The sequence below is a fragment of the Prionailurus viverrinus genome, chromosome B2, assembly GCF_022837055.1.
Source record: "Prionailurus viverrinus isolate Anna chromosome B2, UM_Priviv_1.0, whole genome shotgun sequence".
NCBI classification, from domain to species: Eukaryota; Metazoa; Chordata; class Mammalia; order Carnivora; family Felidae; genus Prionailurus; species Prionailurus viverrinus.
This window is the reverse complement of record NC_062565.1, coordinates 25,394,273-25,419,222: the sequence shown is the minus strand read 5'-3', so window position 1 is coordinate 25,419,222 and position 24,950 is coordinate 25,394,273. Positions and strand designations below refer to the sequence as shown.

At 41.1% G+C, this 24,950-nt stretch overlaps 1 protein-coding gene across 5 annotated transcripts in view; it reads right to left on the bottom strand.

Moving 5' to 3' along the window:
* SERPINB6 (serpin family B member 6) overlaps positions 1-24,950 on the bottom strand; it is a 47,050-nt gene that overhangs the window by 2,887 nt on the left and 19,213 nt on the right. For all 5 annotated transcript variants that reach the window (XM_047860077.1, XM_047860080.1, XM_047860081.1 and 2 more), the window contains exons 2-5: positions 9,745-9,919; positions 6,522-6,668; positions 3,071-3,188; positions 1,898-2,040 (exon numbers count right to left, since the gene is read on the bottom strand). In XM_047860077.1, coding sequence (XP_047716033.1) covers positions 1,898-2,040; positions 3,071-3,188; positions 6,522-6,668; positions 9,745-9,919 — 583 coding nt within the window. The remainder of the gene's footprint in view (positions 1-1,897; positions 2,041-3,070; positions 3,189-6,521; positions 6,669-9,744; positions 9,920-24,950) is intronic.

Here is a 24,950-nt window from a genome sequence, read left to right as displayed (position 1 = left end):
TGTCTTTCTCCACTGGGGAGATGAGGAAGCAAGACAGAAGTCTTCACCTCCCCCCAGCTATGGCAGAAGCCACACCTGACAGAAGACCTAACTCTGGCCCATGAGATACAGAAGACAGGATTCACTTTCTGAATGTCAGAACCCTGAAGGAGGCTTTGCTCTGCCTTTTGTCCTTTCCCTACCTCCTGCCTGGATGACAGATACCATGACGGTGACCCTGAAAAAGGGCCACGTGCTAAGCATAGCAGAGCAGGAAGAGAGACAGTTGGTTCCCTGGGAGCGCCTGCCACCCCGGTACCCCGGCAGCCCTACTCCCTGCCCACCTGCAGGTCTCTGCTAGGGGACATGAACTTTCCATGAATCAAGTCCTAATATACATCTTATTAAAGATTAATTTCAAGGAAAGAAATAATTTCCCCAGGTGAAAACAGGGCAACTCATTTCAGAATAAAGCTCAAAGGGGGGCAGCTGGGTGACTCAGTCAGTTAAGCATCTGACTTCAGCTCAGATCCTGATGTCACAGCTCATGGGTTCGAGCCCTGTGTCGGGCTCTGTGCTGACAGCTTGGTGCCTGGAACCTGGAGCCTGCTTGGGATTCTGTGTCTCCTTCTCTCTCTGTCCCTCCCCCACTCGTATTCTGCCTCCCTCCTTCAAAAATAAACATTAAAAAATTAAAAAAAAAAAAAAAAGAATAGGAGCACCTGCATGGCTCAGTCGGTTGAGCATCCAACTTTGGCTCAGGTCATGATCTCATGGTTCATGGGTTCAAGCCCCAAATCAGGCTCTGTGCTAAGAGCTCGCTCAGAGCTTGGAGCCTGCTTCGGATTCTGTGTTTCCTTCTCTCTCTGCCCCTCCCCTGATTGTGCTCTCTTTGTCTCTCAAAAATAAATGTAAAAAAAAAGTTTTTTTCTTTAAAGAATAAAGCTCAAAGGAAAATACATTTCTTGAGAAACTGAAAGTTCAGGCTCATGTCTGCTTAGAAGATCTAACTCATGGTCAGTGATCCAGAACAGGCTGTAATTGATCTATTCTGTCTACTTAAGGTGTATGTGCAAAAATCTCTACAGTTAAAGATAATTTAAAAAGAAAGAATATACTAGATTAGGTGACAGAAAAGATATAAGGCCACCACAAATAACCTCTTCAAATGTGGGGATAGCTCAACATGATGTCTATCCTATATACATGTCCTTTTGTTTGCTTGTTTTTAAACAAAAATTAGTGTTTGTTATCCTTATCATCCAAACAAGACTGCAGATGGGACATCTGTTCAGTATTTATTGAGTACCAACCACATGCCCGGCACTTGTGAGACAGCCATCTATCTGCCCTCCTCAGGTGGTGCTGGGTATCCAACCTCTGCAGTGCTACCCTGAGGACCCACAGGGGGCACTGTGGCCACTGAGAGGAGTGGGACAGAAATCCCCACGGGGAAGGAGGACTGTTAGGGAAGGTTTCCAGATGCTCCTGGAAAGGAAGGAATATATAGGTACTCATGGCAATGAAGACAGAGAAATGGAGATAAATGGGTAGGATCCAGGTCTGCAAAGAACCTTATATACCATATTTTGGTCCAAACTTTATCTCAAAAGTTCTAGAAAGCCAAAAAGACCTTAAGACTGACAACTGACATCAGATTTGTGACTGTAAACAGAACACCTGGCAACAGTATGGCAGGTGACATGGGGAGCCAGACCGGAAGCCTCTGAGTTCAGAGCTACTTTTGATGACACAGCAAAGGAGAAAGGGAAGGCGTGATGGGGAGCTCTTATGCTGGACTGCTGAAGGCCATACAGGCCACAAGCTACTTGAGATGAGCTTTCTTGAATGTTTTAAAAACCAGGGTGAACACAGGGACTGTTTCCAAGAATCTCCTTTGTTAATGTGAAATATTTACCTTGCTGACTTTAAACGGTCTTTCTGTGGTCTGGCTTTTGTTAAACTGACTATCCCAGTTTCCTTTGAAATAGATGGCATTCACGAGAATCAGGTTCGTCACTGGGTCAACTGAACCTGGAGATAACAACTGTGTAATTTTACCTGAAAAGAAGAATTAAAGAATCAATGAATTTCCCGATGGTCAGAGAAAGACAAATACCATGTGATCTCACTGATATGTGGAATCCAAGAAACAAAAGAAAGGAACAAAGGGGAAAAAAGAGAGGGAGAGACAAACCAAAACAACATACTCTTAACTATAGAGAACAAACTGATGGTTACCAGTGGGATGTGGGCAGGGGACAAGTTGAAACAGGTAAAGGGGATTAAAAGAACACTTATCTCGATGAGCACTGAGGAATGCACAGAAGTGTCGAATCAGTATACTGTACACCTGAAACTAATATTATGCTGTATGTTAACTAACTCGAATTTAAATTTGAAAAAAAAAAGAGTTTCCTGATGCATTCATCAGGGATAATATTTAGATTGGGCAATCCCCTTGTGAGGTACACAGATAAAGGAGTTCACAGTCCCCCAAATATAACCACATAAGGGGATTCTGGTCCTTATAACAACAGTAGCAACAAAAACTTAAAAAGCCCTGGTAAGAAAAATACCATGCCTTGAAGAAAACATAAGATGAACAAAGAAGTATGTGCAGGCTGAATTCACAAGTTGGACAGAAGGGAATGCTTGGTCCCTTGAAGAAAGAGATTTAATGGACAGTCAGAAAGGTGAGAGGCTAGGAGTGCACAGAAGAGTTTAAGAGCTGCAGGTGAATAAGGGCCTAACCAAGGATCCTGCAATAACGCACGGTAACTATACAGGATGAGACCTGTATCTGGCTTTTTCTTTACTGTACATTAACATTAACAACAACAATGGCAACAAAGTGGATCATTCTGGAACAGCTGTACCGAGTACTGAGAGACATCACAAACACATTGACAAAAACAGGGAAGAGCTAGAGAAAATAAGCATACACTGACAGTATTTCAGAAGCAGATTTTAAAAATTTACAGCTATTTAGAGAAAAGCATCATTCCTCTTTACATTTTGATGGTCTTGTGAAAGAGGACAGTGAGACCAACTAAGCTACTATTAAGATAGAGCAACGGTGTATTTTCACCTTCCGTCTTTTCGGCTACCCAGGTGTTGATGTGTTCCCTGGACTCTTCTGTAGCGTTGATAAAGTCGAGCTCTTCCATCTCTGCCTGGTAGAATTTACGGCAGGAGTCTTTGAAAGACTAGGAGAAACAGAGCAACATCATCACATGGCTGCAGAAATAATCAACACTTACAGCTTACTTCTTCACTGCACCAAATCAGAATGTAGGTAATTTTGATTTACATACGTAACGTACAAATAAATACGAGGAATTAACTGAAAATCCAATTTCTCGTTTTTCAGCTATGTTTAAACTTAGCTTCTAAACCAAGTAAAACAGTTGTCTGAACATCAAATATCAATAACTACCAGATTCTTTGAGGGATTAACTGCACATCAGTGAGGTAAGTACAAAGACACGGAGACGCAGCTACTACAGAGTGTCGTTCCTGACAAGCCACTGCGTTTGCTCTGTGAGTCCTGCCCACAGCAAGAGCCACAGCTGCCTGTGCATTTCAGAACGATGGACTGGAAACAAGGGCCTGCTGTTCCATACAATGGTGGAAAGTGTATGATTCTACACCACCCCTCCCACTACAACGTTCTGTGATGATGGCAATGTTCCAAATCTGCACTGCCCAAAACAGTGCCACGTGCTGCTATTGAATGCTTGGAATATTGGCAGTGCCACTGAGGAACTGAATACTGAACTGTAATTTTAATTATTTACACTGAAATTTAAATAGCTACATGTGTCTAGTGGCTACCATTTTGTATGGCTCAGTTTTAGAGAATGAGCAGCTCTCAAAAAAAAGTATAAACTGTATCATGTTAACAAAGTCTATTAAATGATGATGACATTAGTGAACACATACTTTATGCCATATAAAAGCAGAAAATCTGATAGAGAGTAAATGGAGTGAAATAACTAATGTGTGGAAAGCATGCTATGGAATGGTTTCCCAATCCTTCTTTTGACCAGTTTACAGCTAAATATTTACTTTCCCTTTTCAGGACTGTTTTTCTATTACAGGATTTCACATTGCTCCTTTGATGTAGTGTCAGAGAGGTCACGTGGCACAGTAATGTAGCTACAAACACAAGTCCTGCAACTTATTAGGTGCGTGGCCTTTAAAAAGTCACTTTGTTTCTCTAAGCTTCCTTGCCTTTCCCTGTAAATGAGGATTCGGCATCCATCCGAGGACCAGATGAATTCTTATCATCAATGCTGTTTTACGAAATCTCAGCATGTCGCAGACACTGCACTAGGTGATCTAGGTATATCGTTTTACTTAGTCCTCAGATACTTTGTTCTCCCCTCACTTTGCTGCTCTGCTGTTGCTCAATGCCTTTGAAAATGTTTTCAGTCTCTCAATCTAAGAAAATAGTCTGGAGGCAAACTGGGCACTCGTGTATTGATCCTTGGGTGATTTCTACAACTTTTTATTTATTTAAATCCAAGTTAGTTAACATATGGCGTAATCATGATTTCAGGAATAGAATTGAGAGATTCATCACTTATATATAACATCCAGTGCCCCTCCCAACAAGTGCTCTCCTTAATGCCCATCACCCATTTAGCCCATCGCCCTCCCACACCCCTCCAGCAACCCTCAGTTTGTTCTCTGTATTTAAGAGTCTGTTATGGTTTGTCTCCCTCTATGTTTGTATCTTATTTTTCCTTCCTTTCCCCTGTGTTCATATGTTTGTTTCAATTTCTATAACTTTTAAACACACTTGAAAATAATTGTTTGCTATTTAAATTACTACTTTATAAGCAATGACTAGTCAAACTGAGGGAATATCTAATTATTAGTTGTGATTGGTATTGGATTCTTGGAACACTAAATTGATAAGAAATTATTGAGGAACACTCCTAAACCCTCTATCTTATATTTCAATATCAAAATAAGATTTGAAACATCAATGATTTCTTAAAAATATCCATCAGAAAAGAAAGTAAATTAAAGAAAATCAGCCAATTCTTTGTGTTTATTGGAAGTTTTGTTTCTTCTTTATACCAAAGGCTTATAAAAAGATGAGGCAACAGCCTAGGAAGTAGCTAACACTGATAAAAATAAGTAAATCAGGCTGTAAAAAAATTCACACCATAGTGAACAAATCTTAGCATTATTTGACCTCGTGCTTGACTACATTTACTTTACTCCGAATATTTTAAAACAGTGAGTCTGAAGCAAGTTTAAAAACTGAAAAAAAATCATGTAATAGAATAAGATTGATATCCCAAACATAGAAAAAGAATAAATCAGTAAGAAAAAGACAGCCCAATAAAAAGTATGTAAAGAAAATTCTCAGAAAAGATACAAATTTCCAATAAACATAAGGAAAGATGATCAATCTCTTAATAATAAAAATTTAAGAGGTTAACAACATGCAGTGTTGATGATGAAGAGTTGAAATGAGCACTCCGCTGGTACCCCTAGAGAGAATGTAAATGGCTACAGTACTCTGGACAATTTCATATTTGCTATGGCTTCAAAGCTTCACTCCCTTCCTCCCTGCTACAAATCCATCTTAGAGTAACACACGTACATAGGGCACAGGAGTCACGTACACTAACATTCACTGTCTGAATGCCCATCAGTGGGGGAATGGCGTATTAAGTATGTTTCAGTACATCCATACTTAAGAATAGCAGATAACAGTTAAACAGAGTGAGGTAGATCCTCATATATGCAAAGAATTTAAGACACAGTGTTGGGTGAAAAGAAACAAGTACAAAATAATACTTTGGTATAATGACATGACGTAGAGAAAAAACCCACACAACAGATTTGTATATGTACGGGGGATACACACCAGATCTATGAAAGCTTACACCGGGGAGGGGAATGATGAGGTGTGGAAGTGGGTGTGAGGACTCTTGCTTTGAGTGCTTTATTTGCATTTTTATGTAACAAGAATATAGTCATCATGCACAAACATATACTCACATACTCACATATTACTTGAGTAGTTTTTGAAAAATGATAAAAAGCATTAAAACACTATAAATAAACAGAACCAGTATAATTAGACAAGTAACTTTACAAAAATTCTGCACTGGAAAAAACAATAGAAATATTTACATGTGTAAAAAGTTGAACAAGTATCATAATGCATAAAAAATTATTGATATGTAGAAAACAATGATTAGAAATACTCATTTTGATCACTTCTTTGTTTCAGCCAATTCACTTTGAATTGTGTTTGTTCCATGTTAGTTCTTTTGTAATTGTCTCATCGAAGCCTCACAAAAATCTGGACATTATTTGTTATAAGGCTCATTTTACAGAAGATTAAAACTGAACAGGGTTCAAGGGAATGCATGAAGTTAGTAAGTGGAGACCTGAGTTCATGTGCACCTGTATGAATTCATAACCCACAGGCTTTCTGCTATACTGCGTGACCCCTCCTCCCCACTACCCCGGTATCTTTACTTTCTTAGTCAAAAACAGCAAGTATGACTTACTGAGAGGAAATCATAAGACTTCTCTCCAAAGAGCCTGTTGGCAGTTCTAAGCAAGTACCGTGCATCAGTCCTGTTGATTTCAGTAAGAAGCGACTGGAACCCCTGGTGGACATCACCTCCTCCGCTGCTCTTACTTAAAGAAAGTGTCTGAAATGAAAAACAGAATACAAATACCTAACTTAAGTGTGCCTTGACTGCAGGAAATGGATACAACACCAAACTCTGCCTAAGAACTGTACAGATCCTAACTAGAGCTTAAAAGAAGATGCATCCAGTTGAAGACAAAAAGCAGCCCGAAAGCCACCCAGTTTGCCATCCTCCAGAACTTTCTGCAAGGAGTCAGGGCACTGGCCGCACTGGCATGAGTGGCAGTGCCCCTTCACACACCGTGTTCTATGTGCTCTATAGGGCTGCAAATAAGGCTGCCAACAGGCCTCCCATCTCTGCAAACACAGGCCACTCCTCATACTGAAAGGTCTGGCCTCTCCCATCCATCCTTGGGTCTGGCTGGTGCTGTGATGGGGTCTGGCCACCAGAATGCAGAAGGGACACTATTCCAGGCCGGGGCCTTACAAGGTCTGGCAGCTCCATATTTAATCTCTCATACCCCAGCCACCATGATGTGAGGAAGCCCGGGGTATCCCGCTAGAGGCCACATGGAAAGTCCTGGAGAGCTGACACCACATGGGGGAACTACCTATAGGAGAATGGAGGCCCCAGACACATGATAGAGGCCTTCCTAGATCATGCGTGATCCCAGCTGACACCATGTGGGTCAGACCACAGAATCTGAGAAATAATCAGCCTTTGCTATTTCCAACCACTAAGTCTGGGACAATTTGTTTTGTAGCCATAGAAGTTCATGCAGCAATCCAGACATGGACTTCTGCCCTGACAACATCCAAAACATGGCAGCAGCTTTGGGCCCAGGCAGCTGGCAAAGGCCAGGAGGAAGGAGAGTGAGGAGATGGTAAGCAGAGGCTAGAAAGCCACTGAAGAAATCACTAGCAGTGGCTGGAGAAAAGGGGCTCCTGGCATGTCCCAGCAGAAGAGACTGTAACCTGCAGTGGCAAGGAAGGTTGGGCATTTCCCCAACAAACCAGGTATCTGGCTAGGTAGATGTCCAGAAGGAAGGGGGCTTGTAGCTGCCTAGGATAGAGTACAGGAAGGGAAAGAAGAGGTAAAGAAGGAATTGTTTCATTTTCTTTTTTTTTTTATTTTTTTAATGTTTATTTTATTTTTGAGAGGGAGAGAGAGACAGAGAGTGTGCAGGGGAGGGGCAGAGAGAAAAGGAGACACAGAATCCGAAGCAGACTCCAGGCTCTGACCTGTTAGCACAGAGCCCGACACGGGGCTCAAACTCCCAAAATGCAAGATCATGACCTGAGCTGAAGTCAGAGGCTTAACCAACTGAGCCACCTAGGCTCCCCTAGGAATTATTTCATTTTCAAGCAGAATTTAAAGGAAATTTTTCCAACCTAAGACTTGGTGGGTAGAAAATTAAAAGGTTTCTTATTCCCAGCCTCTCCAGCTGGCAAATGATTCTAAATGTGAGAAATGGCCTCAGAACAAAGATCAAGTCCAAGGTATGGGCTTCAAGGCAGGATCAAGTTCTACTTTATTAAAACCTGAGAAAGATGAAGGCAGACTAAGTGCCTCACAGACCCACTCAGCTAGACAAAGGGGCTTCTGAGCATCTTAAGGACATTGTCAGCCAGTACTCTCATCCCAGGCCAACACAGAGTCCTGCCTCAAACAGGTTTGTGCATATTATCATTTATATCACTATGTCAATTATAAATTGACACATAGAAACCCCACAACTGTTTAGAGGAAAAACTCTGCCGACATCTCGATCTCACACTTCCAGGCTCCAAATGGCGAGGAAATACACTTCTGTTCTTTAGGCCCCTCGATCTGTGGTACCTTGTTATAGCACCACTAGCAGACTCAGACATCCCCCCGCCATTTTTGAAGAGAATGTCACAAAACTCTGCACCCAGGAACCATACTAAACAACCTCATAGCCCTGTTCCTCCTGGACTTCAAGCCCAAGACTGGACCCTCTGGGGTCTTGGGAAGGGGGTAAGTGTACCTTACCTGTGGAGGACTGGGAATCACTAGGGGCCAAAGGGCAGACCACGGCAGTCATCAGTAACCCAATGAGTTAACGCCTTCAGTATTCACATCGTTATACAGCCCCTCTTTGGCTGACTTTGGACTTGGCCACCTGACTGGTGTCAGCCAACAGCATGTTAGCAAACATGACGTACCAGAGGCTTGATAAGCATTTGTACATTTAAGCTGTTCCTCTTGGAAGCTGGGTACTGTCCTGTAAGGATGCCCAGGCTACCCTGTCAAGGAGACACCACGTAGAAGCCGAAGGGAGGAGACAGCACATGGAGGAAGCCACATGGAAGAGGCCCAAGACCCCACACCAGTGACCCAGCTGGGACCGAGTGGAGCGGAGGCATCACCCAACACATTCAGAATCCTATAACAGTAATTATCAACTTAAGCCACTAAGTTTTACGGTGCTGTTACTCAATAAGAAACAACTGAAATACTACTGAAAACATTTTTGGCTGACAAGTGCCACTCTAAGAAGGTTTTACACTTAAATGAGAAAATTAAAATAAAAATTTCTAATAATTGGGGTGCCTGGGTGGCTTAGTCGGTTAAGTGTCTGACTTCAGCTCAGGTCATGATCTCACAGTTTGTAGGTTCTAGTCCTGCATCAGGCTCTGTGCTGGAAGCTCAGAGCCTGGAGCCTGCTTTGGATTCTGTGTCTCCCTCTCTCTCTGCCCCTCCCCCACTCACACTTTGTCTCTCTCTCTCTCTCTCAAAAATAAATAAACATTAAAATTTTTTTTTTAATTTCTCATAATTGAAAAGCAAGTGACAATATCCAAAATATATCACAGAACTCAACTTGAACCTTGTGACTTTACCCCTACTCAAAAACTCAAACTCATGTATAAACTATCATCAGGGGTAGTGAGATCACTCATTCTTCTAAATGGAGCACACCACTTCCTCCCCAACAGATCTGAGACGCCCATTCCGGGGTGCCCACTTGCACAGGGCTAACTCTCTGTCCCCATCCTGCAACACCAGCAGAGGGATCTGTCAAGAGCAAATCCTGGATGTGAAAGTGGAGGACCAGCCCAACTGACAAATTAATGGCATTTACGGTTGCCCAGAAGTAGCTTCAGGTACATACCTGGGCCATCTGGGCTGCAGTGTTTCCCTTGGCGCCCATGAAGACCATGGACAGGGCAGAAGAGATGCTCATGGGTGAGAAAAACACATTTTTCGAGTTGTCTTCACCCAGCTTTTTCAGCAGACTTAAGGCAAAGGTGCCGTTTGCTTCTGAAAGAGTATCCATGATGGTGAGCCTGAAACAACAGATTTAAAATCAGTATCACATAAGTACAGGCTTACATGCTGACTGTATTTCACTCTGTTATTAATAGTTACCGTTTTGGTTCAGTGGGCAAATGGGTACCTACACAAAACTCTATTTCTTTTGGGGGCCCTCAAAATTATTTTGCATGTTTCTAATATTACATGAAAAAAAAAAACCAAACAAACAATGATATTAATAATACAATCCTGTTTTGGGGGGGGGGGAGCAGGGGACTGCTACGTGCACTTATCTGTGAGCACAGAGAAAGCGTGGAAGGTTGCACACTTGACAGCTTATCTGAGTTACTTCCTGGGGGTGGGACCAAGAAAGGACTTAATTGGCTTTTGCTTCTATTTCTGTATTGTTTGGCATGATGTGGGGCTTATATATGTTGTTTTATAATTTAAAAACCATTCAAATGATAAATCCAACCACAAGGTTACACACACAAAAAAATATGGTTGAATGCTTTTATCATGTGGGAAAGAGGAACCCAATTTTAGGGTAGCCTGTGGCCTGAAGATAAGAGATAAATCAAACCACATACGAAGTCATACAAATGCCTTAAAAACAAGGACTTTTGACCTTCAATTCTCCTTCTATGAAACCTGTGCTTGTGTCAAAGCCCAAACCCAGGGCCACGTTCCCCAGATCTGTTACTGCCACAGGCCCAGGCCTTCTTGCCCTTTGTTCTGGACAAGGGCACTGGATAGCAGGTGCCTGCCCATGGCCGCCTCTGGTTACAGGCTTCAGAGGTCAGGGGTCAGACAGCACATATTGGGCATGTAGGGCATGTGGCCACATCCCTGGTGGCCTAGGCAGGGTCCAGAGGAGGAATGGTTCTGGGCAGTCAGGGATAGGGTGGATGTGAGAGTCTTCAAGCAGGTTAAAGCACAGTAGGTCTTTAGAAAGACCTATTATTGACTCCCCCTTTGCCATGGGGGATCTGAAGTTCACAGAAGTGAAGTGATGTTTCCAGGCTAAGGAACTGAATAGCTAAGGCTGAACTCAGGGCCAGCAAACTGTCTTTCCACTGCTCCTCTAGATATCCCCACTTCAGGAAGAGCCTGAAGTACAGCACAGAGGGGTCAGGAGAGAAGGCAAGAGGCAGCAAGGGGTCCGAGCAGTCAGTTAGCTGTAGATGCAGCAGAACAGGCTGGTGGGGAGCAGATTCTAGGGAAAGCAGCACCTGCCTGCTCTGATATCACTTACAGAAGTTTACAAACTACGTTTCCCCAGATTGAGGAAATGACTCATTTGAGCTATGGGGGGGAATCTACAGAACAAGGAAAGGGAGAGGCAAGAGGGGACATCTTCATGGTGTAGAAGGGAAAGGGAAGGAGGTATCTAACAGAAAGACCCCGTGAAGAGAATGAGGAGTTAACCATTCTTCCCCGAGGATGGCTTTATGATTATGACTACAGTGGTTGGCTGCATATGGGCAGCAAAGATATGCCCATACTAACCCTTGGAACATGAGAAGGTTCCCTTACACAGCAAAAGAGACTTTGTAGATGTGATTATAGAAAGGATTTTTTTTTCATGTTTATTTTGAGAGAGAGAGAGAGAGACAAAGAACAAGCAGCAGACAGGAGGGGCAGACAGAGAGAGAGAGGGAGAGAGAGAATCCCAAGCAGGCTCCTCACTGTCAGCACAGAGCCTGATGCAGGGCTCAGTCTCAGGAACCATGAGAACATGACCTGAGCCAAAATCAAGAGCCTGACACTTAACTGACTGAACCACCCAGGCACCCCTAAATGAAAGATCTTGACGTGGGGAGATCATCGTGAATTATTCAACTGGTCCCTAAATGTAATCACACGTATCCTTATGAGAGGCAGGCAGAGAGGAATTTGAGCAATGAAGAAAGCAATGTGGGGACTGAAGCAAAATGCTACCATGCTGGCTTGAAAACTGGAGGAAGTGGGGACAAACAAGGAATGCAAAAACTGCATCTCTAGAAGCTGGAAAAGGGGTGGTGACAGACTCCCCGCTACAGCCTCTGGGGAGAGCACAACCCTGTCAAAACCCCGGTGTTGTTCAGTGAAGCCTGTCAGCCTTGAGGCCTCCGGAAGCATGAGAGAACAAATACGCTGAGCTTGAGGGAATCTGCTACAAAAGCCACAGGAAACTAATATTGCAACTTACATACCTGATAAATTTTATTTACTATCCTTGTTTTAAACATTTTGTTTGCAAACTCTATTTATTCACTATAGAGAATAGCTGGGGTGCTGAGCACTCCTGGTTTGCTCAGACTTTCCATACATATCTGAAATTACTAATTTCTTTTTTTTTTTCAACGTTTATTTATTTTTGGAACAGAGAGAGACAGAGCATGAATGGGGGAAGGGCAGAGAGAGAGGGAGACACAGAATCGGAAACAGGCTCCAGGCTCTGAGCCATCAGCCCAGAGCCTGACGCGGGGCTCGAACTCCCGGACCGCGAGATCGTGACCTGGCTGAAGTCGGAGGCTTAACCGACTGCGCCACCCAGGCGCCCCTGAAATTACTAATTTCTAAGAGAAGTACATAGAACATACACCTTATTAAAATTCTTCTGAAATAATGGATTCTTTGTTGATACAGAAATAACTTCAAGATTTTGCAGACCCTTGGGAACATCAATAGAAACAAAAGTAGCTATTCGATGGAACTGATGCAAAAATTATATTGTTTACTTGGATTTTACATCAGCAAGTGCTGCCTGCTTCTCAATTTTAAGAGAAACAACTGTGAAAACAGGTTTAAGAATGAAGAATTGGGTACGAGGACGTACCACAGGGCAAGAGGCACAGTCCCAAGCATTCCTGACACAATCCAATGTCAAGACTCAGGCAGGTGTCTGTGGGTCCCCCACCACACAAATCTTCCTCTTAGCTGGGGACAGGGACACCTCTGGCTTGGCCCCCAAGATGGCTCAGCCCCCACTGATGCTGGCTACCCAGCCCCTCAGCGAATTGAGAAAGCTCAAAGAGCAGTAGTTCCTCAACATAAAGCAGCTTCAGTCTTCTGGCTTTAAACACTGACCCTGGAAAAACCAAGCCAGGACATTCAGAGGAAAAGGCACAAGTCAGGAGGGAGATGAGGTTTTTTTTTCAGTTCCGGCTCTGGGACTCTGAATGTGTTACTCGGTTCCTGCTCCCTGCATGAGGAAGAGGAGGCCAGGTAATCTGTGTGCCCTGCCGTCTTCGATGTCTATTGTTAACATGAATGCAGAAAGAAGAACCAGAGAGGAGTTTACTCTTCAAAGCCCAAGGTGAAGCCTAACAGCATTCCATTTCTCAGCTGACAACGACGGATAGCTGTTAAAAGTGAAATTATGTTCACACTCAGGGTGCCTGGGTGGCTCAGTTGGTTGCGGCAGACTTCAGCTCAGGTCATGATCTCACCATTCGTGGGTTCAAGCCCCACATCGGGCTCTGTGCTGACAGCTCGGAGCCTGGAGCCTGCTTCAGATTCTGTGTCTCCCTCTCTCTCTGCCCTTCCCCTGCTCATGCTCGCTTGTGCTCTCTCTCTCTCAAAAATAAATAAAACATTTAAAAAAGTTATATCCACGTCCTATGAAAATTGTTAAATAAGAAAGAAACATGAAATCAATGATGGTTATAGGCTTATTCCAGATATGCAGGATAATCTTATAGCAGAAAATAAGTTAATCATGAAATAACTGAATTGCCCACTCATAATAAATGTCCTTAAAACAAAAAGAAAATGGTACTTCCTATACTTCCTTAATGTGACAAGGAGTATCAGCCATCATCGATGATAAAATGTTAGAAACAGTTCCCTTGTGCCTCAAACAGGAACAATAACTAGTGATTACATTAAAAAGTTTTAACTTCAGAAAAAATAAATACCCATTTTTGACTATATACTACACACTGGGACCTATATTAGTACTTTTCCTAAATGACTCTTATAACCTTGTAAAGCTGGTTGAGAATATCAGCATTTGATAAGCAAAGAAATGGAGCCATTGCTCTTTTATCACAAGGCTATACAAATGGTAGAGTGAAGGCTAGAAACCAGGTCTGCATGGCACTGGAGTTCAATCACTAAGGCATATACACTTCCAAAAAAAAAAAAAAAAAAGGAGAGGTGGAGAGCAAATTCAAGATACCTTTTTAAAACACAATTTTTGAAAGTTAAAAAACCATTAATTTCCAACAATGACTAAGATAGGTATTCCTTCCTATACTGTGTAAATGATCCTATAAATTGCTATGCCAATATTTCCAGAGCATAATTTGCAATTAAAAAAATAAAAATAAAGGACAGGGCGGCAGCACATGGAGAGGTCGCCTCAGCGTCTCTCACTCTACAGAGACTGCAATGGAATCTGCATGGCTCAACCACTGGGAATCCATGATGGAGAAGAGGGGAGGGGCTTGCGACAATCAGCACATGGATCTTTGCAGACCAAGTTCATGCCTGCAGTGTCCACATAGTAATCCCACCCGGAGGCTTTGCTCATCTGTAGAACTAAGTCAGGGATGCACTCTGACCAGGGAACACACCAGAGTGGAGATCTGCCTGATTCAGATCATCAAACGAGGAGTTCTGCCAGCCCTAGAGCCCAGTCTGCCCATGCCTGGGCAAGATGCTGAGTCATAGCTCCACTCGCAGCTGCTGAGAGTGCGTTCCAGCCCCATCTGACCAGAAGGCCTGGTGACAACTCCTGGAAGCTGTGCTGCCCAGTGGTGCTCAAGCTGAGAAGTGGGCAGGCAGAGCTGACTGCCCCCAGAGCAAAGCCAGTACCAGGTACGGAGGCAGTGGGATTAATTCACAGAGGATTGAGGGTAACTCCAGGGCTCTCCCAACCAGACAGCCTGTTTGGGAAACTGAAGATAACTTGGAGCAGCCTTCCCTCTCCCACCCAGGCAAGGTAGCTGAATCACAGCCCCACCTGCCTGTGGAGAGTATCTTCTGGCCCCACCTGAATAAAAGGGCTGGAGACAACTCCTGGGAGCTGTGTAGCCCAGGGGTGCTGAGCCAAGACAAGGGCAGATAGAGCTGAGAATCTACAGAGTAAAGCCAGTGGCCCTGTTTAGCAGGGAAATTAGGGTGTGGATCAGCTTGAGTTAAGACAACAAAGAGTTTTGGGCCCCTGGGTGGCTCAGCTGATTAAGTGTCTGACTCCTGATTTCATCTCGGGTCATGATCTCAGAGTCATGAGATCCTGCCCTGCCTTGTGTCAGGCTCCACACTGGGTGTGGAGCCTGCTTAAGATTCTCTCTCTCTCCTTCTCCCTCTCTCCCTCCTTCTCCCTCTCTCCTTTGTTCCTTTTCTATCTCTTAAAAAAAAAAAAAAAGACAACAAAGAGTTTTACTAACTCTAGACCTGCTTCTCCCACTGCCTTGGAACAGGGATTTTTATTCATAGCCCCACTTGTTGAATATAGCCTTCAGCCTGTCCAACCAGGGAACCTAACCAGAGCACATGAAAAACATCCCTACACACAGAGGCACTTGAACAGAGAGCACTGCCTGTGCCTTCTACCATCTGCAGAGTGAAACCAGTGGCCTCCCCTGAGCAGGGAACTCAGTGCATGCTCTGGCCTGATTCAGCCCCCAAACAATGAGTTGTATAGTCCCTGGGTTCTGGCTGGCTGTCCTGCCAAGGCAGGAAGTTATTAATTCACAGCCCCAACTACTACTGAATGTAGTACCCAGTCCTGACCATCTACAAAGCCAGACCAGAAAATGCAAGCAACTGCTGAGCCTATCCTATAGCCTCACTTAGGTAGGGAACCAAGCCAGTAGTCCTATCCAACTGTTCTCAGCCAGTGGTACCCCACCATTTCCATCTTCAGAGCTCAAACAGTTGCCTCACCCCAAAAGAGACCATAATAATAAGCCCTACATGCCCCAAAACATTAGCAGCAGATGTAGCCAGAAACTCAGCTGGGCTTACTGATGGAGAGCTGTCTCTCCCAAAACAAATCTATAAAGTCTAGATGAGGAACCCCATTCATCAAGTGCACAAATACCAACATAAGGAATCAAGATCATGATTAATCAGGTAAATATGAGACCATGAAAGGAAACTAATAAAGCTCCAGTAACTGACCTAAAATAAATAGAGATCTATAAACTGTCATAAAAAGAAATCAGAATAATCCTCTTAAGGAAGCTTAGTGAACAAAAAGAAAATGGTGACACACAACTAAACAAAATTAGGGAAACAATGCATGAACAAAATGAGAAGTCTGAAAGGAAATAACAACCACCATAAAACCCCAGAAAACTGAAATCCTAGAGTTGAAAGTACAACAACTGAACTGAAGAATTCAGGAGTTTCAAAGGTAGACTTGACCTGGGGCACCTGGGTGGCTCAGTCAGTGTCTGACTCTTGGATTTCAGCTCAGATCACAATCCTGGGGTCATGGGACTGAGCCCTGCATTGGGCTCCATGCTGAGTGTGGAGCCTGCTTGAGATTCTCTCTCTCTCCCCCTCAGCCCCTCTCCCAAAACTTGTGCACTCTCTCTCGAATAATAAATAAGTAAGTAAGTAAGTAAGTAAGTAAGTGGGTAGACTTGTTCATGCAGACAAAACAATCAGTGATCTGGAGGACTAGACATTGAAAGTTAGGAGAAACAAAAATTTTCTGTGAAGCAAGTCCATAGGAACTATAGGACACAACAAAAAGAAACAATATTTGCATTATGAGAATTCCAGAGGGAGAAGAGAAATAAAGCGACAGGGAGTTTATTTAAAGCAATAATGGCTGAAAACTTCCCAAACTTGGGGAGAGAAATGGATGTCTACATCCATGAGACCCAAAGGACCCCAAATAGCTTGAACCTGAATAAGGGCTACACCAACAACCATAATTGAATAGTCAACAAAGAAAGAATTTTTAAGAGCAGCAAGAGAAAATAGAGAAGTTACATCCTTAAGGGAACCCTTGTAAGACTATGAACAGATTTCTCAACAGAAACTTTTCAGGCCAGGAGAAAATGGGATGACATTTAAAGTATTGAAAAACAAAGAAACAAAACCTGTCAACAATTCTATGGCCAATGAAGCTCTCCTTCAGAAACAAAGAAGTTATAAAGACTTTCTCACACAAATAAAAGCTGAGACATTTCATTAACACCGGATCTGACTTACAAGAAATGCTAAAGGGCTAAACGCTAAATGCGTCAGGCTCTGAGCGAAGCTCAGAGCCTGTCTTTGGATTCTGTGCCTCCCTCTCTCTGTGTCCCTCCCCTGCTCATGCTATCTCTCTCTCTCTCAAAAATAAATTAAAAAAAATTTTTTTTTAATTTAAAAAGGAAATTCAAAGGATCATAAGAGGTTACTATGAATAACTATATACCAATAAACTGGACAACCTAGCAGAAATGGAAAAATTCTTAGAAACATAAAACTTACAAAACCTGAATCAGGAAGAAATAGAAAAACCTGAATAGACCAATTACTAGAAAGGAGATTGAATTAGTAATCAAAAATCTCTCAACAAAGAAAAGGCCAGAACCATAAGGCTTCACTGGTGAATTTTACCAAACATTTAAAGAATTAATACCAATCCTTCTCAAACTCAAAGAGAAGAGAACACTCCTAAATTCATTTAATAAGGCCAGCATTATCCTGATACCAAAACCAGAAAAGGCTTTCCCTACTATTAGGGAAGACAACTATAGGCCAACATCTTTGACAAATGTAGAGGCAAAAATTAATAAAATACTAGCAAACTGATTTCAGCAGCATATTAAAATGATCATTCAGCAATCCCTATCAAAATAACACCAGCATTCTTCACAGAGCTAGAACAAACAATCCTACAATTTTTATGGAACCAGAAAGGACCCAGAATAGCCAAAGCAATCTTGAAAAAGAAAACCAAACCTGAACGCATCAAAATCCCAGACTTCAAGCTATATTACAAAACTGTAGTCATCAAGTCAGTATGGCACTGGCACAAAAACTGACACTCAGATCAATGAAACAGAATAGAAAACCCAGAAACGGACCCACAAATGAATGGCCAACTAATCTTTGACAAAGCAGGAAAGAATATCCAATGGAATAAAGACAGTCTCTTCAGCAAATGGTGCTGGGAAAACTGGACAGCGACATGCAGAAAAATGAACCTGGACCACTTTCTTACACCATACACAAAAATAAATTCAAAATGGATAAAAGACCTAAATATAAGGCAGGAAGCCATCAAAATCCTAGAGGAGAAAGCAGGCAAAAATCTCTTTGACCTCGGCCGCAGCAACTTCTTACTCAAAACATATCCAGAGGCAAGGGAAACAAAAACAAAAATGAACTATTGGGACCTCATCAAGATAAAAAGCTTCTGAACAGCGAAGGAAACAATCAGTAAAACTAAACAGCAACCAATGGAAGGGGAGAAGATATCTGCAAATGACATATCAGATAAAGGGTTAGAATCCAAAATCTATAAAGAACTTACCAAACTCAACACCCAAAAAACAAATAATCCAATGAAGAAATGGGCAAAAGACATGAATAGACACTTCTCCAAAGAAGACATCCAGATGGCCAACCGACACATGAGAAAATGCTCAACATCACTCATCATCAGGGAAATACAAATCAAAACCACAATGACATACCACCTCACACCTGTCAGAGTGGCTAAATTAACAACTCAGGCAACAACAGGTGTTGGCAAGGATGCGGAGAAAGAGGATCTCTTTGGCATTGATGGTGGGAATGCAAACTGGTGCAGCCACTCTGGAAAACAGTATGGAGGTTCCTCAAGAAATTAAAAAATAGAACTACCCTACGGCCCAGAAATTTCATTACTAGGTATTTATCCAAGGGATACAGGTGTGCTGTTTCAAAGGGGCACATGCACTCCAATATTTACAGCAGTGCTATCGACAATAGCCAAAGTAAGGAAAGAGCCCAAATGTCTATTGACAGATGAATGGATAAAGAAGATGCAGTGTGTATATATTATATATGTATATAATATACACACACACACACACACACACACACACACACACACACACACACACAATGGAGAATTACTTGGCAATCAAAAAGAACTAAATCTTGCCATTTGCAACTATGTGAATGGAAATAGAGGGTATTATGCTAAGTGAAATTAGTCAGAGAAAGACAAATGTCATATGACTTCTCTCATATGAGAAATTTAAGATACAAAACAGATAAACATAAGGAAAGGGAAGCAAAAATAATATAAAAACAGGGAGGGGGACAAAACACAAGAAACTCTTAAATACAGAGAACAGAAGGTTGCTGGAGGAGTTGTGATGGGGGAATGGGCTAAATGAGTAAGGGGCATTAAGGAATCTACTCCTGAAATCATTGTTGTACTATATGCTAACTTGGATGTAAATTAAAAATAAATAAATTTTTTAAAATAATAAATAAATAAATAAATAAATAAATAAATGAATAAATAAATGAATAAATAAAATGATAATTCACCATGATCCCTTGGGTTTATCCCTGGGATGCAAGGATGGTTAAACATACACAAATCAATCAATGTGATACAACACATTGACAGAATGAAAGAAAAGAACCATAAGATCATCTTTTATGATAAAAGCTCTTAACAAATTAGGCATAGAAGTAACATATCACAACATAACAAAGGTCATGTATGACAAGCCCACAGCTAACATCATACTAAACAGTGGAAGGATGAAAGCTCTTCCCTAAAATCAGTAACAAGACAAGGCTGCCCACTCTCACCTCTCCTATTTAGTATAGTACTGGAAGTCCTAACTAGAGCAATCAGGCAAGAAAAAGAAATAAAATGTTATCAGAATTTAAAAGGAAAAAGTAAAACTGTCTCTATTTGCAGGCATGATTCTACATATAGAAAATGTTATAGACTCAACCAAAAACTGTTACATCTAATCAATGAATTCTATAAAGTTGCAGAACACAAAATTAACATGCACAAATCAATAGCATTTCTATACACTAACAACAAAATTGTTGGAAAAAAACAAATAGGTATCATTTATAATAGCATTAGAAGTAATAAAATACTTAGGAATAAATTTAACTAAGGAGATGAAAGATATCTGGGCTGAAAATCATTAAGATGTTGATGAAAAAAATTGACAAAGACACAAATTAATGGAAAGCTATCCCATGTTCACGGATTGGAAGAATTAATATTGTTAAAATGTCAATGCTACCAAATGCCATCTGTAGATTCAAGGCAATCCCTATCAAGATCCTGAGAGTATTTTTTATAGAGGTATAAAAAACACTCCTAAATTTATATGGAACCACAGAAGATCCTGAATAGACAAAGAGATCCTTAGGAAGAACAAAGCAGGAGGTATCACACTTCCTGCTTTCAAGCTATACTATAAAGCTATAGTCAGCAAAATAGTATGGTACTGGCAAAAAAAACTGGCAATAGACCAATGGAACAGAATCAAGAGCCCAGAAATAAACCCAAGCATATACAGTCACCTAAGAGTTGACAAGGGAGCCAAGAATACTCAGTGGAGGAAAGACAGTCTTTTCAATAAATAGTGCTGGGATAATTGGATAGTCACATATTTAAAAAAAAAAAAAAGGAAATTGGACTCATATCTTATACCACTCACAAAAATTAATGCAAAATGGATAAAAAAACTTAAATGTAGGACCAGAAACCATGAAACTCATAGAATAAAACATAGAAACAAAGCTCCTTGACATGAGTCTTGGTAATGAGTTTTTGGATATAACACCTAAAACACAGGCAACATAATCAAAAATAAACAAGTGAGAATACATCAAACTAAAAGCTTCTTTTTTTTTTTTAATTTTTTTTTTCAACATTTATTTATTTTTGGGACAGAGAGAGACAGAGCATGAACGGGGGAGGGGCAGAGAGAGGGAGACACAGAATCGGAAACAGGCTCCAGGCTCTGAGCCATCAGCCCAGAGCCTGACGCGGGGCTCGAACTCACGGGCCGCGAGATCGTGACCTGGCTGAAGTGGGACGCTTAACCGACTGCACCACCCAGGCGCCCCCAAACTAAAAGCTTCTGCACAGCAGAAGAAACCATCAACAATGTGAAAAGAGAACCTAGGAAGTGGGAAAAAATATTTGCAAATTGTATTATCTGATAAGGGGTTAATAGCCAAACATATAAAGAACTTATTCAACTCAACAGCAAAAAAAAAAAAAGCAATTAAAAAATGGCCAACAGACCTGAAAATAGACATTTCCCCAAAGAAGATATAGGAAGGATTAACAAGTACATGAAAAGATGCTCAACATCACTAATCATCAGGGCAATACAATTTAAAATCACAATAAGATATCACCTCATGCCTGTTAGAATGGCCATCATCAAAAAAGACAAAAGATGACAAATTCTAGTATGCATGTGGAGAAAAACGAGACTCTTGTGCACTGCTATTGAGATTGGTATAGCTACTATGGAAAACAGTATGGAGGACCCTCAGAAAATTAAAAATAGATCTACCATATGATCCAACAAATCCACTTCTGGGACTACATTCAAAGGAAACAAAAATACTAACTGGAAAAGATAATCTGAACTCCCATGTCCACTGCAGCATTATTTGAAATAACCAAGACGTGGAAACAACCTAAGTGTCCATCTGTGGATCAGCAGATAAAGAAGTTGTGAGATATATATATATATATAGATATATATATATATATACAGTACAGTTATGCAATGGAATAATATTCAGCCATTAAAAAAAAACAAGGAAATCCTACCATTTGCAACAACATGGATGGACCTTGAAGGCATTATGCTATGTGAAATAACTCAGACAGACGAAAGACAAATACTGTATGATGTCACTGATATGTGGAATAACACAAAACAAACTCATAAGAAAGAGTTTAGACTTGTTACCAGAGGTGGGAGTTGAAGGGAGAGGAAACTGGAGGAAGGTGGTCAAAAGGTAGAAACTTCCAAATACAGGATACGTAAGTATCACGGATGTAATGTACAACATGATGCTTGTAAACTAATATTGCCATTAGCTATGTCAGAAGGTAGTTAAAAGACAGTTAAAGGGGTAAGTCTTAAGAGTTACCACCACAAGGAGAATTTTTTTCCCTTTACTCTTTTTTTTTTATCACATCTGTATGAGAAGATGAATGTTAGCTGAACCCATTGTGGTAATAATTCCACAAAATATGTATATCAAACCATCATGCTGTATATCTTAAACTTACACAGTGATATACGTCAATGATTTCTCAATAAAACCGTAAAAAATATTATGGACATTGGATGGAACTGGAGAGTATTATGCTAAGTGAAATAAGGCAGAGAAAGACAGATACCATATGTTTTCACTCATATGTGGATCCTGAGAAACTTAACAGAAGACCATGGGGGAGGGGAAGAGAGGAATAAAAACAGTTACAGAGAGGGAGCGAGGCAAACCATAAGAGACTCTTAAATACTGAGAACAAACTGAGGATTGATGGGGGTGGGGAAGAGGGGAAAGTGGGTGATGGGCATTGAGGAGGGCACCTGTTGGAATGAGCACTGGGTGTTGTATGGAAACCAATTTGACAATAAATTTAATATAAAAAAATATTACGGACAAAAGCAACTACTAACTACTTCATATGCTATAGAAAAGTTTTAAATGCCCAACAACAGAGAACCACAAATTCTGTCACATTCATGATGGATAGTAAAGGAGGTATTAAATTTTTAAAAATCATACTAATGTTCCAGGCTATACAAAATTAAGCTGAAAAAGAGGATATAACAACACTATAAATACAACTTTTAAATGTTCTCCATGTTAACTAGGAAGAAAAGTACATGTAAGCATACTTTAAAGACAGAATGGAAGGAAATATTGTGCACCCAATGTTTCTCAGCTACAGGTCATTTTTATGTTTTTTATATTTTTCTGCATTTTCACATTTTCTACAACATGCCTCTATTATTTTTAGGGGCCAGGATTTGGTTCATTTTTATTTTTGTGAAATTAATATTCACACACTTAGTTTAAATGTCAGACAGTGCTCAAAGAGATATCACAAATAACTACAGGTTCTCTTACACTGCTGCCCTTGTCCTTCCCCACCCATGGCTTGCTTTATTAGAGCTAGTAGTGATCAGTGCTAAACCAAGTAGTATCCTAGGGGCATAATTCCTATCACTTAACACTGCTTTTCCTTAGGTTAATATTGCCTTTCCCCCCACATTTCTTTAGTTTTCTATGTAGCTATGGCAACTTCCCCCAAATGTTCTACATGTCACTAGACCTTTCCACTAACTGTTTCATATGCTCAGATACACAGAGTCATCCACTGGTCCCCTTCTCCTCTCCCAGTCTATCGCCCTGCTGGTGAGCACAGGGGCCTTCCTGCCCAAAAGGAATTTTCATAGACAGGGAACAACATTCCCTACTAAAATACTTTCATTAATTGTCAATTGTTTGGCAGTATACGGCTTACGCTGCAAAGAAATTATTGTGCTTAAATATTTAAGCATCGGTTATTTATTTTAATATATCAGATTTTTTAATGCTTTTGACATCTTTCAAAGCAAACTTAATGGTCCCTGGGTGGGGTTAAGCATCTAACTTCTGCTAAGGTCATGATCTCACGGCTCATGAGTTCCAGCCCCCTGTCAGACTAACTCTCTCTCCCTCTCTCTCTCTCACAAGAATAAACATTTTTTTTTTAATTTTTTTTTCAATGTTTTTTATTTTATTTTTGGGACAGAGAGAGACAGAGCATGAACGGGGGAGGGGCAGAGAGAGAGGGAGACACAGAATCGGAAACAAGCTCCAGGCTCTGAGCCATCAGCCCAGAGCCCGACGCGGGGCTCGAACTCCCGGACCGCGAGATCGTGACCTGGCTGAAGTCGGACGCTTAACCGACTGCGCCACCCAGGCGCCCCAGGAATAAACATTAAAAAAATGAAAAAAATAAATATTTAAAGCAAACTTAAAAATGTTTAAACCTTAGTAAACATTTAGACTTCTATAAACCTTATAAATCAAGACTTACAAATCCAATAAGCTAGGATAACCTAAGACTTTCAAACACGTTTAAAAATATACAAAACATGGGAATGCAAGCTGGTACAGTCACTCTGGAAAACAGTATGGAGGTTCCTCAAAAAACTAAAAACAGAACTACCCTACCACCCAGCAATTGCACTACTAGGCATTTATCCACAGGATATAGGTGTGCTGTTTCGAAGGGACATGTGCACCCCCATGTTTATAGCAGCACTATAAACAATAGCCAAAGTATGGAAAGAGCCCAAATGTCCATCAATGGATGAATGGATAAAGAAGATGTGGTATATATATACAATGGAGTATTATTCGGCAATCAAAAAGAATGAAGTCTTGCCATTTGCAACTATGGGGATGGAACTGGAGGATATTATGCTAAGTGAAATTAGTCAGAGAAAAGACAAAAATCATATTACTTCACTCATATGAGGACTTTAAGAGACAAAACAGATGAACATAAGGGAAGGGAAACAAAAATAATACAAAAACAGGGAGGGGGACAAAACAGAAGAGACTCATAAATATGGAGAACAAACTGAGGGTTGCTGGAGGGGTTGTGGGAGGAGGGATGGGCTAAATGGGTAAGGGGCACTAAGGAATCTACTCCTGAAAGCATTATTGCACCATATGCTAACTAATTTGGATGTAAATTTTAAAAAATAAAAAATAAAATTAAAAAAATAAATAAAAATAAAAATACACAAAATGGGCACCTGGGTGGCTCAGTTGGTTAAGCATCAGACTTCCGCTCAGGTCATGATCTCGCAGCTCGTGATCTCGAGCCCGGCATCCGGCTCTGTGCTAACAGCTCAGAGCCTGGAGCCTGCTTCAGATTCTATGCCTCCCTGCTCTCCGCCCCTCCCCAGCTCATGCTCTGTCTCTCTCTCAAAAATAAACAAAAAAAAATTTTTTTTTTAAGACACAAAACATTAGTTACAAACTCATTTTCTACCCCTGTGCTCAAGTATTAACACCACGGGTTTAACATATTTTAACTTTGTTATATCTTCTTATATATTT